Consider the following 17633-nt stretch of genomic DNA (forward strand, 5'->3'; position numbering starts at 1 on the left):
ACTTAAGTACACAGGCTTTGTAAACCTGTTAGAACAAGTCCATGGTTGGTGATCTTATCAAAAGAAAAATTTTTGAAATCATTCTCCTGTCCTATCAAAGCCTGTGGAACAGGGGAATCAGTTAGCATCTGGTGGTGGATGAACTGCAATTATTTCAATATTGCTTATCTAGAGGCCAGTGCTTGTTTAGCCACTAGAGAAAAAAAAACATTGTGGCAGTTAGAACATAGTTCATTTTTTTTGGAGACAGAATTTTGCTCTTTTTGCCCAGGCTGGAGTGCAATGGCACGATCTTGGCTCACCGCAACCTCCGCCTCCCGGTTTCAAGCGATTCTCCTGCCTCAGCCTCCCGAGTAGCTGGGATTACAGGCATGCGCCATCACCCCGGCTAATTTTGTATTTTTAGTAGACATGGGGTTTCTCCATGTTGGTCAGGCTGGTCTTGAACTCCCGACCTCAGGTGATCCACCTGCCTCGGCCTCCCAAAGTGATAGTTCATTCTTTTAAGTGTAGGGGGTATGTGACTTAATCCTTGCCTGGCATGGCCTTAGGTCTTGTTTGTAATTTGGTATCTTATTGCCACAGACTCTGTTCTGCAACTCTTACGATCTCTGTTAACATTAATGCTGGTCAGTTGTGTCTGTATCCCAAATAGGAAGGGCTATAATGAGGTGTGTCTGACCTCCCGTCCTGTCATGGTTAAGAGTTGAGTTTTTAAGGTTTCTTTGGGGTCCCCTTGACCAAGAGGGAGTCGGTTTGGGTGATTGTGGGGGTGGGGTAGGATTTTATTTTTAGTTCTTAGTAAATTATTTATATAATCTGGAACTTCTCAGTGGTTAAATTGGAAAGTCAGACGAGTCCATATTGTGGGAGACATTAAATGTCAGTCCAGGGTGTTTGGATTTAACCGTGAGGTTTCTTTTCACTATAGTGGAGGAGGAGGATTGGGATCTGTGTACCAAGCTATTTTTTTAAGTGATAATAAGTGGTTGGATGGATTGGAGGTAGGAAAATTGTAGCTAAATTATTCAGCTATATCCATGTGTCCACACTGTGGCGCCAAATTGCCTGCTTTCAAATCCTGTCTCTGCTATTGGCTGAGTGATCTTGGTTAAGTGAGCTCCCACTTTCTGTGCTTCAGTTTCCTCCGTGGTAAAATTATACCCAAGTTTTTGGGTTGCTGTGAGGACTAATTGAGTTAATATATGTAGTTCATTTAGAAGAGTACTTGCCTCATAATAGTAACTAACACTTAGTAGACCACTGACCTTTAAACTTGTGTATAGATTCATTTTAAAGGAAAACAAATTCTTGCAAGCTCCTAATTCTGACAAATTTTTATGCTATGAAGACCGACTTACCAATAATAAAACCACAAAGTGAATAAAATTCAGACAAATCCAAAATAGCTCAAACTAACATCATTAGTTGAAATACACAAATTTTTTGCTCAAACTAAATAGCTGCTATGAATAAGAATATGCAGATTTTCTTTTTGTGGCAAAATATACGTAAGATTTACTGTTTTAACCATTGTTAAGTGTTCAGCTCAATGGCATTAAACACTTGCACATTGTTGTACTGCCATCACCACTGTTCATCTTCAGAACTTTTTCATCTCCCCAAACTGAAACACCATACCTATGAAACACGAACTCCCTACTGGCCACTCTGACAACTGCAGGTTCTTTTTTGAGTTCTGCATATCCAGCCTTTATTTTTTTTTATTTATTTATTTATTTTTTTTTTTATTTTTATTTTTTTGAGACGGAGTCTTGCTCTGTCCCCCTGGCTGGAGTGCAGTGGCGCGATCTCGGCTCACTGCAAGCTCCGCCTCCCGGGTTCCTGCCATTCTCCTGCCTCAGCCTCCCAAGTAGCTGGGACTACAGGCACCTGCCACCGCGCCCGGCTAATTTTTTGTATTTTTAGTAGAGACGGGGTTTCACCATGGTCTCGATCTCCTGACCTTGTGATCCGCCCACCTCGGCCTCCCAAAGTGCTGGGATTACAGGCGTGAGCCACCGCGCCCGGCCAACGATCCAGCCTTTAATGATGACTTGGTTCTCTTACCATTTTGCTCTATTGGAAATACCTTGAAATTTTCATTCATAGCTTGCTGTGACATTTGGTGTTCACTTGTCAGAAGCTCATTTATATTTATGGCTTTTTTTTTTTTTTTTGGAGACGGAATTTCGGAGTGTGGTGGTGCGATCTTGGCTCACTGCAACCTCCACCTCCCAAGTTCAAGAGAGTCTCCTGCCTCAGCCTCCCGAGTAGCTGGGATTACAGGCACCCACCACCACGCCCAGCTAATTTTTTGTATTTTTAGTAGAGTCAGAGTTTTGCCATGTTGGGCAGGCTAGTCTTGAACTCCTGACCTCAGGTGATCTGCCCACCTCAGCATCCCAAAGTTCTGGGATTACAGGCGTGAACCACCATGCCCGGCCGCTCATCATTTATATAGGAAATTTATCTCTGTTCTTTTTTCTGTTTCTTTTTTGTTTTTTTTTTTTGAGACAGAGTCTCACTCTGTTGCCCAGGCTGAAGTGCAGCGGCATGATTATGACTCACTGCAACCTCCACCTCCCATGCTCAAGCAACCGTCCTGCCTTAGTGACCCTCTACCAGCCAAGTAGTTGGGACTGAAGGCATGGCATCTGCCACTACGCCCAGATAATTTGTTGTTTGTGTGTGTGTGTGTGTGTATGTTTTGGTAGACATGGGGTTTTGCCATGTTTTCCAGACTGGTCTCGAACTCCTGGGCTGCCTCAGCCTCCCAAAGTGCTGGGATTACAGGAGTGAGTTGCTGCACCCACTCTGTTCTTTTTTCCCTGACTTCTATATTTAATGTAATTTGTGGGGGCATCAGTCTACGATGGCAAATGCAAAAGAGGCTGTGGTAGTTTCATGATACGGGATATACTTACATTAACATTTTAAATTAGCATTAAAACAAAATTTGAAACAATTTTTACAGATTGGGCTCTCAGTGTGAAGACTATAGCATTAGATTATTCTGTGTAGAGATGGTGTAAGGTCATAAGAGCATTGGCTAATGTAGTAGAATTAGAAATACAAAAGGAAGAATAGTTATGTGAGGAGCAGAAAGGATGGCAGTAAGTCCAGATGTCAGGCAAGTGAAGGAGCCAAGGATAACTTCCAAGGTCTGGAGCCTGACATACCAAGAGAAAGGTTTTATTATTAACAAATGTAGGGTAATTTAGAGGAAAAGCAGATTCCAAGAGAAACCATTTGGTGAGATATCAAGCTAGATCTACCTTGCAGGAAGAAGAGATATATGGTTAGAGGTATATTTTAAGAGTTACTGGCATAGAGGAGCTAAGGCTAATCAGTTAGTGTTCCTGCAGAATGGAAGAATACATATTTAGGACAGCAGAAGTAAGAGTGTTTGGGTTTTCCTCTAATGTTGGAGACAAGAAGCCGACCCAAGATCTAATGAGAACTGGGATAATTATGCCCAAGAGGCCGGGCGCGGTGGCTCAAGCCTGTAATCCCAGCACTTTGGGAGGCCGAGACGGGCGGATCACGAGGTCAGGAGATCGAGACCATCCTGGCTAACACGGTGAAACCCCGTCTCTACTAAAAAATACAAAAACTAGCCGGGCGAAGTGGCGGGCGCCTGTGGTCCCAGCTACTCGGGAGGCTGAGGCAGGAGAATGGCGTGAACCCGGGAGGCGGAGCTTGCAGTGAGCTGAGATCCGGCCACTGCACTCCAGCCTGGGCGACAGAGCCAGACTCAGTCTCAAAAAAAAAAAAAAAAAAAAAAAAAAAAAAAAAAAAAAATTATGCCCAAGAATCTAAGGAAGGGATGTTTTAAGCTGGCAGGAAAAGTCAATAGTGTAGAATGTAGCAGAGTGTTTAAAGGAAATAATGGATGACAAAAAATAAAATACCATCTAACACAATTATTAGCTAAAATTTCTTCTTTTTAAAAAGGTTTTTAAATTTTTTTCTGTTTTTTTTTTTTTTTTTTCCCCTGAGACAGAGTCTTACTCTGTTGCCTAGGCTGGAGTGCAGTGGTGTGATCTTGGCTCACTGCAACCTCTGCCTCCCAGACTCAAGCAATTCTCCTGCCTCAGCCTCCTGGGTAGCTGGGATTACAGGCGCCTGCCACCACGACAGGCTAATTTTTTGCATTTTTAGTAGACAAGAGATTTCACCATGTTGGCCAGGATGGTCTCAAATTCCTGACCTCAAGTGACCCACCTGCCTTGGCCTCCCAAAGTGCTGGGATTACAGGTGTGAGCCCCTGTACCAGGCTAACTAAAATTTCATTCTTGTTCTCAAGGAAAATATATTTGTGTGTTCTCAATGAAGAATGTCTAGCTATAGTGATGTTTAAAGAGATTTGCTATTTCTTTTCCCTAAAAAACTCTTTCTTACTATAAAATGTTCTGTGATGTTTACTTTTAGAAATTAAAGTTAGCTAATTTATTTTATTTTTTAATTTCTTTTTTTTTTTTTTTTTTGAGATGGAGTCTCGCTCTGTCACCCAGGCTGGAGTGCAGTGGCGCAATCTCTGCTCACTGCAAGCTCCGCCTCCCGGGTTCATGCCGTTCTCCTGCCTCAGCCTCCCGAGTAGCTGGGACTACAGGCACCCGCCACCACACCTGGCTAATTTTTTGTATTTTTAGTAGAGACAGGGTTTCACCATGTTAACCAGGATGGTCTCGATCTCCTGACCTCATGATCCGCCTGCCTCGGCCTCCCAAAGTGCTGGGATTACAGGTGTGAGCCACTGTGCCCGGCCTATTTTTTTAATTTCAAGATATATTTTAAAATAATTTGAGAGGTAGGAATTTAGGCTGGAATTTCATGGGTCAGAACTCACATTGTAATTTTGCAAAGTACTCTTGTTATAATTTATTTTAAAAGTATTTCTAATAGGTGGAAATTTGGAAGTATAATTTGGTTACATATGTTTTTTGTTGAAATTAAAGATTGTGGGCTGGGCATGGTGGCTCACGCCTATAATCCAACATGCTGGGGGGCTGAGGCTTGAAGCCAGGAGTTTAAGACCAGCCTGGGTAATAAAGCAAAACCCTGTCTCTACAAAAAGGAAAAAGAAATTAACTAGGCACAGTGGCACACCTGTGGTCCCAGCTACTCAGGAGGATCCTTGGAGCCTGGGAGTTCAAGGCTGCAGTGCACTATGATTACACCCCTGCACTCTAGCCCAGGTGACAGCGAGAGACCCCATCTCTTTTAAAAAAAAAAAAAAAAAAAAAAAAAGGCAGTGTTAGTAACCACACTGGTTTTGAGAAAATTCTTTTTTTCTTTTTTTCTTAATGAGGGAAGGGGACTTAATAGGAAGAGAGTAAGAGGGACAAAATGGGAATGCTTTGAGGAAAATGGGGGTATTAGATGAAACACATGTTAGTAATTGGAGTGATTGTTTTTGTTATTTGCCTTTTAGAAAATCTTTTCAAGCCATACACCAATTCACTTCGGAAGGATGGAAGTCTTCAAAAGATCTGAAGAATCAGCTTGGACATTTAGAATCAGAACTTTCATTTCTAAGTACGCTTACTGGCATCAATATAAGAAATTACTCCAGGCAGACAGAAGACCTAACAAGCACTGAGATGGCAGAAAAGAGTAAGCATTTTTTAAAAATCTAGACATAGTATTGAAGCTTTCCTTATTATGCATAAGAAATTGGTTGTCATACTGGATTGAGAAAATGTGGCACATATACACCATGGAATACTATGCAGCCATTAAAAAGAATGAGTTCATGTTCTTTGTAGGGACATGGATGAAGCTGGAAACCATCATTCTCAGCAAACTATCGCAAGGACAGAAAACCAAACACCGCATGTTCTCACTCATAGGTGGAAATTGAACAATGAGATCACTTGGACACAGGAAGGGGAACATCACACACTGGGGCTTGTCATGGGGTGGGAGAAGTGGGGGATAGTATTAGGAGATATACCTAATGTAAATGATGAGTTAATGGGTGCAGCACACCAACATGGCACACGTATACATATGTAACAAACCTGCACGTTGTGCACATGTACCCTAGACCTTAAAGTATAATAATTAAAAAAAAATGTGGTTGTCATAATATTGAATTAAAATTCTACAAGGTAAGTATTTGAAAGTATGGTTGTGGTAAACATGTTTACTCACATATCTTTTGAACATCACGGTGTTCAAAAAGCTGCCTGGGCCGAGCCCTGTGACCGTGCCTGTAATCCCAGCTTTTAGGAGGCTGAGGCGTGTGGATCACCTAAGGTCAGGAGTTTGAGACCAGCCTGGCCAACATGGTGAAACTCTGTCTCTACTAAAGATGCAAAAATTAGCCAGATGTGGTGGTGGGCACCTGTAATCTAAGCCACTTGGGAGGCTGAGCCAGGAGAATCACTTGACCCTGGGAGGTGGAAGTTGAAGTGAGCCGAGATTGTGCTGTTGCACTCCACCCTGGGGGACAGAGCAAGACTCCATTTAAAAAAAATAAAAATAAATAAGCTGCCTGAGGTAAATATTAAAGAACAGACAGAGTTTCTTTTTTTCTTTTACCTTCACCTTCTCTCCTTCCTGATGGAGAAGAACAGACACAGTTTCTGTCATTAAGTACCTTAATAGTCAAGTAAATACTAACAAGTGAATAAACAACAGCACCATTAATTTATACATCTTAGGAGTTGTTCAGCACTGACATGAAAGCTGCCAAGATAAATGTTTTAGCAGCTGGACCTTTTGCCGGAAGGAAAGTTTCGGGTCCCAGTGACTAGATTTTATTGCCAAAGATCTGTGATGCACTAAGAGATAAAGGGAAGCTACTGCAGCTGTGCAACTGGATGTCAAGAACTTTGGTTGTCAAGAATAACATTCCCAAAAGCAGAAATCATTTTTGGTGTGTTTCCTGACTTTTCCACTGAAAATAACCCTCGTGACAGGGGAGAGGGTCTTGGGCAGCCACTGTGGGGTGACTGAATTACATATAGAAACAGTGATGGAATTTGGAGACTTAAATTACTTGAAAGGAAGAGATGGAATGCAGAGAGAATAGAGAATGAGGATAGGCCGGGTATAAGACTTTTACTAGCTGAAAAGCCGCAGCACGAAGAGTAGGCGTAGAGTCATGACAAAGCTAATGTGGTTTGAATGGGAGATTTCAGACAGGGACATCACAAGAGTTGAAATGCTTTTTTTTCTGTCTGTGAGTAATATGTGCTTATTTTAGCAAACTTGGAAAAACACAAAAATTATAAAGAAGAAATACCATTTTAAAGCCAGAAATCTAAGTAGTTGTAGGAATTTCTTGAAATTAATTGTGAAGTAATTTAGCAAGAGTAATGGCATGGGAAGAGAAATATCTTGTTTTTTCTTTTTTTCTTTTTTTCTTTGTTTTTTTTGTTTGTTTGTTTTGTTTTTTTTGAGATGGAGTTTTGCATTGTCACCCAGACTGGAGTGCAGTGGTGTAATCTCAGTTCCCTGCAGCCTCCACCTCTCAGGTTCAAGTGATTCCCCTGCCTCAGCCTTCAGAGTAGCTGGGATTGTAGGTGCGTGCCATCATGCCCGGCTAATTTTTATATTTTTGGTAGAAATGGGGTTTCACCATGTTGGCCAGGCTGGTCTCGAACTCCTGACCTCAGGTGGTCTGCCCGCCTTGGCCTCCCAAAGTGCTGAGATTACAGGCGTGAGCCACTGAGCCCAGTCTACGAAAAATATTTTGAACAGGAAAATAGTAATACAAACTTGACAGTAATAGGCATATGTAGTATAATCTGCATGTGAAAGGGTTCTATCAGAATAAGCCTTGTGACAATGTAGTGTAGGTGTTTTCTGATATTTCTGTTTCTCTTTTTCACAAGCATTGCATAATTTCATAAAGAAGTTAAACAGCTGTTAGGCTTCACAGGTTAAAAATGCTTGAAAGCCTTGTCATCAAAGACTGTATTTTCTTATGTCACATTTTATGTTTGTTATGACACGTAAAAAAGTTGCCAGGCAAAAGTGAATAGTTGTTCCTAACAGAAGTGATACAATATTATTCAAAATGGTTTTTCTAATACTACTGTATTTTGAGGCTTTTTAATCTATTAAACTGAGAACAAAACAGTTTGATTTAGTGGATGTGTTTGGTGACGTATGATGCCATCAAATCTTTAATTAATCAGATAATTACTGTGTCTGGCCCAGGCACTTGGCCAAATGCTGTTGGAAAGACAAAGAGCTATTTGAAGTCATTATCATTTTCCATAGCTATTAATTGGGCAGACACAGTTTCTGTGGTGTGTTAATGAATGTAGCTGAAGCTAGGTAATCAAATGATCTTGATTTCCTTAGAAATAATCATGTGTAAAGAATGTAGACTTTATTGCAGCTATGCTTTTATTTCTCCAAACATTTTTAGAACTCTTCTTTTGGAATTTCCTTTAGTGCCTATGATGATTCTTTTAAATTCTCCATTTTGATTCTGTAAGAGTCAGTTTACAAACTAAGTAATGGAATTTGGAGTCCAAAATTAAGTATTACTGCAAAGTAATGAGAGTAGTTTTTTTGTTGTTGTTTTTTGGGTTTTTTGTTTGTTTGTTTTTGAGACAGAGTCTTGCCCTGTCGCCCAGGCTGGAGTGCAGTGGTGCAATCTCAGCTCACTGCAGCCTCCACCTCGTGGGTTCAAGCAGTTCTCCTGCCTTCGCCTCCCACGGAGCGGGGACTACAGGCGCACTCTGCCGTGCCTGGCTAATTTTTGCATTTTTAGTAGAGACAGGGTTTCACCACATTGGCCAGGATGATCTTGATCTCCTGACCTCGTGATCCGCCTGCCTTGGCCTCCCAAAGTACTGGGATTACAGGTGTGAGCCACTGTGCCCGGCCGAGAGTAGTTTTTTAATTTATAGTTTTTATTCTTGTCTTTTAATGAGCTTTAAATGTATGTTGTTAAAAACATGTGGATGGGCTTGATATATGGATTGATGGTTTTGAAGGACTGATCCTCTTCTGTGGTCCATAAACTTTGTTAAAAATACACCCTTACTCATTATTTAAAAATAAAAATCAGGCCAGGTGCAGTGGCTCACGCCTGTAATCCCAGCACTTTGGGAGGCCGAGGTGGGCGGGTCACTTGAGGTCACGAGTTTAAGACCAGCCTGGCTAACATGGTAAAACCCTGTCTCTACTAAAAATACAAAAATTAGCTAGGCGTGGTGGTGCGTTCCGGTAGTCCCAGCTGCTCGAGTAGCTGAGGCAGGAGAATGGCTTGAAGCTGGGAGGTGGAGGTTGCAGTGAGCTGAGATTGCACTACTGCGCTTCAGCCTTGATGACAGTGAGACCCTGTCTTAAAAAACAAAAACAAAAACAAAAAACTAAAAAACCGGTGTGGTGGCTCACGCCTGTAGTCCCAGCACTTTGGGAAGCCAAAACGGGTGAATCACTTGAGGTCAGGAGTTCGAGACCAGCCTCGCCAACATGGTGAAGTCTGTCTCTACTAAAAACACAAAAATTAGCGGGCCATGGTGGGGCATGTCTGTATTCCAAGCTGCTCGGGAGGCAGAGGTTGCAGTGATCGGAGATGCTGCCACCACACTCCAGCATGGGCAACAGAACGAGACTCCATCTCAAAAGTAAAAAATAAAATAAAAATCAGTGTGTTCAAGTAAAAAAGCATCAAACTGAAAATTTATCATACTACATATGTTTATATGCAATTTATGTATGCATAGTGTTCCATAAAGAAAAAATAAAACCTGGACATAAAAAAAAAAGCCTGGAGACTGGAGAGATTAGTAAGTCTCTCTGGGTCTGATTTCTTATGTGCAAAATAAAGTGGTTGCCGTAGATTACTTCCAGGATTCCATCTGCATTTTTTCTTTACCACATTTTTGGCATATTTATTTTTATGGACAAAGCCCCAGGTCATCTAGATTTTCTCCTATATTATCTTCTAGGAGTTTTAGTTTTGTATTTTATATTTAGAACTGTATTAAATTTTGAGTTAATTTTTGTGAAAGGTATAAAGTCAGTGTCTAGATTTTTTTTTTTTTTTCACATGTGGATGTTCAGTTGTTCCAGCACCTTTTATTGAAAAGACTATCCTTTCTCCATTGAACTGCCTTTGCTCCTTTGTCAAAGATCAGTTGACTATATCTGTGTGAGTCTATTTCTAGACTTTCTCTTCTGTTCTGTTGACCTATTTGTCTACTCTTTCACTAATACCATACTTTCTTGATTACTGTAGCTTTATAGTAAGTCTCTAAATCAGGTCGTTTAAGTTCTTAAACTTTCTTTTGGCCGGGCGCGGTGGCTCACACCTGTAATCCCAGCACTTTGGGAGGCCGAGACGGGCAGATCACGAGGTCAGGAGATCAAGACCATCCTGGCTAACATGGTGAAACCCCATCTCTACTAAAAATACAAAAAAATTAGCCGAGCGAGGTGGGGGGCGCCTGTAGTCCCAGCTACTGGGGAGGCTGAGGCAGAAGAATGGCGTGAACCCGGGAGGCGGAGCTTTCAGTGAGCCGAGATCACACCACTGCCTCCAGCCTGGGCGACAGAGCAAGATCCATCTCAAAAAAAAAAAACAAAAAACTCTTTTTCTTGAAAATTATTCTGGCTCTTCTGAGTTTTTGCCATTCCATGTAAACTTGATAATCATTTTGTTGATATCCAGAAAGTAACTTGCTGGAATTTTGATTGGATTGTATTGAATGTACAGATCAAAGTTGGGAAGAACTGACATCTTAACCATAGTGAGTCTTCCATAGCCATTTATTTAAACAATTCCACATCTAATCCATGATTAAGCATTGCATCTAGCTGTTATGTCTCTTTAGTCTTAATCTGGTCAATCTTCTCTGTCTCTTACGACATTGACATATTTGAAGACCACTTGTATTATAGATTGTTCTTCAATCTCTTTTTTTCCTGATACTTTCCTCTTAATGACATTCCTGTGCAATTTTGGCAGGAAAACTATGAAAGTGATGTTTTGTTCTTACCAGTACATCTAATTAGGAGGCAAATTATGTCCGTTTGTACCATTCTGTCTTTTTTTCCTAACTGCTTATTGAACAAACCTTTAACCAGTCTTCCTATTTTGAGCCCCAGGTTCACCTCCTATAAAGGTACTTGGTGCTGCTGATTCATAGTAACCCATCTGGTATTCTGCTGTGTAAATGGACTTGCTTCTGGGTTTTCCTCATTTGCTGGCTTAGGTTTCAGTTTTCCTGGCTCTACCAGGTCACTTTCACTTGTGCATGTGCTATCTAGTTCATCCATCTGATTTCCAGCTTCTCAAATCAAGTTGTTCTTATTTTCCCTGTTCCCTTTATCCTTGTAGAATCATGCCCTTCTAAAAGTAACGTTATTATCAAAACTAGATGACTACATGAAGTCAGGATCATGCTTACTTACCTCTTGGGGGTAGGGTATAGCCTGGGAAAGGACATTAAGGAACCTTACAGGTTCTATAAAATTCTTGTGGCATGATCTGAGTGGTAGTTACCTGGACAACCACATGTGTAAAAAGAAATATTGAGCTGTATACTTAAGAATAGGGCATTTTATGGAGGCCGGGCGCAGTGGCTCAAGCCTGTAAACCCAGCACTTTGGGAGGCTGAGACGGGCGGATCACGAGGTCAGGAGATTGAGACCATCCTGGCTAACATGGTGAAACCCCGTCTCTACTAAAAAATACAAAAAATTAGCCGGGCGAGGTGGCAGGCGCCTGTAATCCCAGCTACTCAGGAGGCTGAGGCAGGAGAATGGCGTAAACCCGGGAGGCGGAGCTTGCAGTGAGCTGATATCTGGCCACTGCACTCCAGCCTGGGCGGCAGAGCGAGACTCCGTCTCAAAAAAAAAAAAAAAAAAGGATAGGGCATTTTATGCATTCAAATGTATGCATGTTATATCTCAAAAATGTCGTTTATCACTGTCATTTTAGTGCAGTTTTGAGAAATAGCAGAGGTAAACGCATGGATTCAATTTACTGCCTTTAAAAACTAGGTAGTGTTGGAAAAATAAAAACCATTGAACAGTTAACATGATTCAAATTTGTCTAGGGTTATACTAGTACATTTCTACTTCTTACCATAACTTTTGGTGTAGTTGAAAACTTGGCCAGGTGCGGTGACTCATGCCTATAATCCCAGCACTTTGGGAGGCCGAGGTGGGTGGATCACCTGAGGTCAGAAGTTTGAGACCAGCCTGACCAGTATGGTGAAACCCTGTCTCTACTAAAAATACAAAAAATTAACTGGATGTGGTAGTGCACACCTGTAATCCCAGCTACTCAGGAGGCTGAGGCAGGAGAATTGCTTGAACCTGGGAGGTGGAGGTTGCTGCGAACCAAGATCGCGCCATTGCACTCCAGCCCAGGCAACAAGAGCGAAACTCAGTCTGGAAAAAAAAAAGAAAACTAGAAACACAAGTTATCATTAATTTTATTTTGCAAAGATAATCAATTTGGTTTACATTCTTCCAGAGTTTTTCAATGTAATTGCTAATGCAGACTTTCACACATATACCTACATGTATTGTAGATATTCACACAAAATTAAATAATAGGCATTTGAAGAAAATGGTTATTTGCAAACAAAATATTTGTTTTTCTGGTTTACAGGTATAAGAAAAGTTCTACAGAGACACAGATTATCAGGAAATTGCCACATGGTTACATTTCAACTTGAATTTCAGATTCTGGAAATTCAGGTAAATTAAGAAGCATGTTGTGATAACAGAGGTACTTCTGCTATGATAAACAATTCCCACACCCCAGCCTTCAACAGTGGTGGATCTGAAGAGGAGTTCATGAGCCAGGGCCCCCATTCATAGCACATTTGTGCAAAGTGGTACATTTTCAAAATTTCAGGTGTTAATAGCCCAGCAACTGCATACGGTAGTGTTGCTGTGAAAGCCATAGGTGATTTATTGAAGGACAGGTGGCAAGATGCTCCTGGGCTCCCAGTGCAATTCCATGAGATTGTGGGAATAGTCCTGGGTGTCATCAGTAGTTAGGTGATATGCCAGCCACCTAATATCTATTAGTTACCTGTTGCTGCTTCATCAATCTCCATAATATTTAGCATTTTAAAACAACCCAAAATAGGCCAAACATGGTGGCTCACACCTGTAGTCTCAGCATTTTGGGAGGCCAAGGCAGGAGGATTGCTTGAGCCCAGGAGTTTGAGACCAGTGTGGGCAATGTAGTGAGACCCTGTCCCTACAAAAAAATTAAAAATTAGCCAGGCGTGGTGGTGTGCACCTGAGCTCCCAGCTACTCCAGAGGCTGAGGTGGAAGGATTCCGTGAGCCTAAGAGATCGAGGCTACAGTGAGCTGTGATTGTGCCACTGTACTCGAGCCTGGGTAACAGAGTGAGACTCTGTCACACATACAAAGAAACAACCAAAAATACAATCATCCCTCAGTATCTGTGAGGGATTGGTTCCAGGACTCCCTGTAGTACCAAAATCCGTGGATGCTGAAGTCCCTTATATAAGATGGTGTAGTGTTTGTCTATAATGTACACACATCCTCCTTTATACTTTAAATCATCTCTAGATTACTTCTAATACCCAATACAATGTAAATGCTGTGAAATGGTTACTATAGTATATTGTTTAGGGAATAATTATGAGAAAAACAACTTGCACGTGTTCAGTACAGATGCAACCATCTGCATCTGTAGATTTTTTTTTCAAATATTTTTGGTCTGCAGTTGGTCAATCTATGAATGTAGAACCATAGATAGGGAGGGCTGACTATGTGTATTAATTACCTCACCTATTTTCTGTGGGTCAGGAATTTTGGAGCCACTCAGTTGGGTGTCTTTGCTCAGGGCCTCTCATGAGGTTGTGGTCATCTGGGACCACAGCCATCTGAATGCTCCTTGGGGCTGGATGATCTTGCACATTGTACTGAACTGCTGAGACACAACAGAGGGAGGAAGATTCATTTGGCTAAGACCTTCACATAATATCAGGAAGCAGGAAAGCAAAAGCAGACAGAATGATAATAAGTAACCCCACTGGCCAGGGTGCAGCAGAACACGGCTCAACCACCTTCAAAGGCTGACTCCAAGAAAAGTTGAAAGCCGGAGAAAGCAGTTGAAAGAGGAGAAAGCAGTTTCAACCAGTTGGTTTTGCCAGTTGGGCCAACGGAATGTGTGCAAAGAGGAGGAACAGAACAGGGAAGGGCAGTGAGGCTGCGTTGACCTCAGCTCATCAGATAACTAAAGTGGTGTAGAGTATTTATTGTAACTGAGTCCTGCGGACAAGCTGCATGCTTATATTCAGGGTCATGTGCCAGTATTCCTTATCCTTTTCATCAGTGTCCTTAGCCACAAAAATTGTCCCAAGTTTCCCATTTAGTATGAGACAGGAGTTGGTTATGGAGTCAGGACCTTTCCTCCTTCTGTGTCAGATAGCCACTCCCTAACTAGTCCCAAGGATTTGATACAGTTACCTGGGTTTGGAAGTTTTGCTTCTCTTTGCAATCCAAGTCTCCATTTGCTATTACTGGCTCTGGCAGGCTGAGGATGGACTAGGGGTTGTCTAGACCCCCTCATATGATGGCAAAGCTCCTAGCTTGTACTCGTCTTAGAGTATCACTCTTACACTGCCAAAGTGACCAAGAAAAGGTGCCGTGTAGCATTGCCAAGGCCAGTTGAGCGGGATACAAAACACATTTCAGCATGTTCAGTGTGTCAAGGGCATGGGTGGTAAATGGCTCTAGGGGACTGACATTGTTCCCAGATGGGCCCTAGGCCTTGGAGATGTACAAGGTCACCAAGGAGATATCACATGACCACAAAGATCATTTGCTGAAGACTAAAGCAGAGAATGGACCCAAATGGATTGGTATCATTTAGGCTGGGCAACCTGTGCCACCACCCCAGGCTTTTCCTTTAGGCGGCTGCTGGACTCCTGGATGTTGTCCCTTTGTAAAAGGTTTCATAGTCTGACTGACTATATTTTCTTTCTTTGTGGCTGATGTGAACTTGACCTGAGAGTGGTAATCTACTGAATGCTCTTCTGTATGCTGGCATCCATTAATGGGCCAAGCCTGCAACCCATGGCAGGTTGGTGGAATCATAATCCCGTGGTCCACTTCCATCTCCAAAAACGTCTGCACTCTAGTATATATGTCCAGGAAACTGCTCAGGGGAATCCTAGCAGCCTTGGGGTCTTGCAGGCTTTTTCTACTGTAAGAGTTCATCTTTTTCACAGTTGCCTCATAGGTTATGTGGAGAGAAGCTCCGTTGTGGGCAGAATTAGTCTTGTCCTTGAGAGGCTTGTCCACAAATCCAAGTGAGAAGGGAAAGATTATCCTCTGACATTGAGGTGGATGAGCTTCTTAGTGGAGTTATACCTTCCAGGATGGGTTGTACCCTAAGATTGATTGGTATGCTTCTTAGTGGGGCTATGGCCTGAGACATAACGTAGACTATAGTAGCCAACATAGACTGCAATATCTTCACTTTATTTAAGTTGCATACTTCAGTCACCTTAAACCTCTGATGGAAAGTATCAGATAGTAATTTGATGCCTTCCTGAGTCAGATAAGGATGAGGTCACAGTGTAGAAGACATTTTGATAATGTGATATGCTCCTGAAGAATGACTGCTGCCTGACCAGAGTCATTCCCGGCATGAACTACCGTGTGGTTTGGCCCTGCTGGGCCTGGGTAACCACCCCAGGACAGCACAGACAGGGCAGAAGCCAGGCAGTGGATGTCCTGCCACTTAGGTCCTGCAACCCCTGCTGCTGTGGCCACACTGCCTCCTACCAGACAGTGTTGGCACTGACCCAGACCTCAACAGTATTTTACGCTAATATTCTCATCCTCGTGCCACGAAAGCATGATTGAAAATTTTGTGACCGTTTGGTAATGGCCTAAGCTTATACTGTTAGCTCACATCTGAATGAATTAGAATCAGTTGAGCTGTGCCTCACAGAAAACTTAAAAATAAAGGTACTAGAAGTGTATTTCTCTATTACTTAAGTAAACTTGTATGTTTTCAAGGGCTAATAGGGTGGTTTTATGATAATCAGGTTCTACCATCAGCCACACATGGCTTCAAGTCATGGTGCAATGATCATATTAGCATTTCGGGTATCAGGAAGAGGATGGGCAAAGAAAGGCTCACCTGTTCTTTTAAAGGACACTTTCTGGAAAGTGTACACTCATCATTTTCACTTATGTTCTATTGGCCAACAAATTCATATAAAGGATGCTGGAAATTTAATCTTCATTATGCTTGGCCATATGGCCAATGAAAAACTGGGACAAGAAAAAAGTATAAATAAAGGGGACCACTAGCAGTTTCTGTCCTATATGCTTTAGGGGATGCAGGGGGAAAAAAAAATCTAAGGAGAGGGACTGTTGATATATTCTTTGAAAGACGTAGAACCTAGTAATTGCTGAGTCTCTAAAGAGAGATGAGTTGTCATTGTTCACGTTTAAAAGTGTGTAGGTGTTTTGGGACTGACTGGTTTTACTAACAAAGTGCTACAGAAAGAGTTTGTTCTCCCTGGCTGGGTTAAGAACTCTCACTTTCTCTCTGAGCCTTTTAGATTTTGTGATTCTTCTTGAAGACCAGACTGGTAAACAAGGTGTTGTAAGAAATTACAGACAGCTCTGGAATCAACAGGGTTTTTGGAGTCAGTTGTGTGAGAGGCACCAAGAGTTCTTACTTGGGGAGGGAAAAACAATTGCTTACAATTCTGACATAATAACCTGATGAAAAGTTTCTGAAATTCTTATTATTTAATGGTAAATTCTAGCGTATTCTATACCAACTTGTGTATGTATGCCTTTAGGAACATATCTAGTAGAATTGCTGAGTCAAAGGAAACTTATAAATTCTGATTGATAGTGGCAAATTGCCTTCTAAAATAGTTTTACCATTTTACATACTGAGCACAGTTCTACATTTTTGCTGTGAAGACTGATAAAAAAAAAATGACAGAGCAACCTTGTGTGTTCTAAAACATTTTTAAAAAATAAAATTTCCACTAGAGGGAGAGGTTTAGCTATCTGAAAATTAAAAAGTAATCTAAATAGTAAAACCCTCAATTAACAGAATATTGTTGTAATAAAGTTATATTAATATAATATTTGAACTAAACATGACCTCAAATCATGTTAATAGAATGTTAGAACACAACGATGACTTATAGTTTGTCTGGGTCAACCCTATTATTTTATAAGTAAATGGATCCAGAGAGTTTGAATGATTACTCATGTTGGTGCAGCTATTGTTGTCCAAGGTGGTTGGGACATAGAGCTCTGTTGGCCAGATTTACTTTCTCGTGTTCTTAGTACTACATTTGTGAAGAGTTGTAAGGCCATCAGAATTAACATTTATCAGCCTTTCATAATCCAAGCAATATAGTCAATTAGATGGGTAGGAGTTTGTGGGGAAAGTGGCAGGTTAAGTATGTTTCCATAACTTCTGTCCCAATGAAATGAACAAAATTATTCAAAAAATAAGCAATTTTTTTAAATGGAAGAGAATACAATTCCATTATCACAGGCTCCAAAGGAAATCTGTTTGATATTAATGACATTTGATTCTAGACACTGAAATCCGATACAGGGTGCTTCATCAGGGGTTTATAAGTTTTACAAAGTTAGGCTGGCCACAGTGGCTCACGCC

At 41.4% G+C, this 17633-nt stretch overlaps 1 protein-coding gene across 3 annotated transcripts in view; it reads left to right on the forward strand.

The window, feature by feature from the left end:
- The window catches only part of CENPP (centromere protein P), a 272813-nt gene that overhangs the window by 2220 nt on the left and 252960 nt on the right, over positions 1-17633 (forward strand). For 2 of the 3 annotated variants that reach the window (XM_025359993.1, XM_025359994.1), the window contains exons 2-3: positions 5438-5619; positions 12596-12684. In XM_025359993.1, the coding sequence (XP_025215778.1) occupies positions 5438-5619; positions 12596-12684 (271 nt within the window). The remainder of the gene's footprint in view (positions 1-5437; positions 5620-12595; positions 12685-17633) is intronic. The other variant, XM_025359995.1, reaches the window with a different exon arrangement.

This window comes from Theropithecus gelada, chromosome 15 (assembly GCF_003255815.1).
Source record: "Theropithecus gelada isolate Dixy chromosome 15, Tgel_1.0, whole genome shotgun sequence".
Taxonomy (NCBI): Eukaryota; Metazoa; Chordata; class Mammalia; order Primates; family Cercopithecidae; genus Theropithecus; species Theropithecus gelada.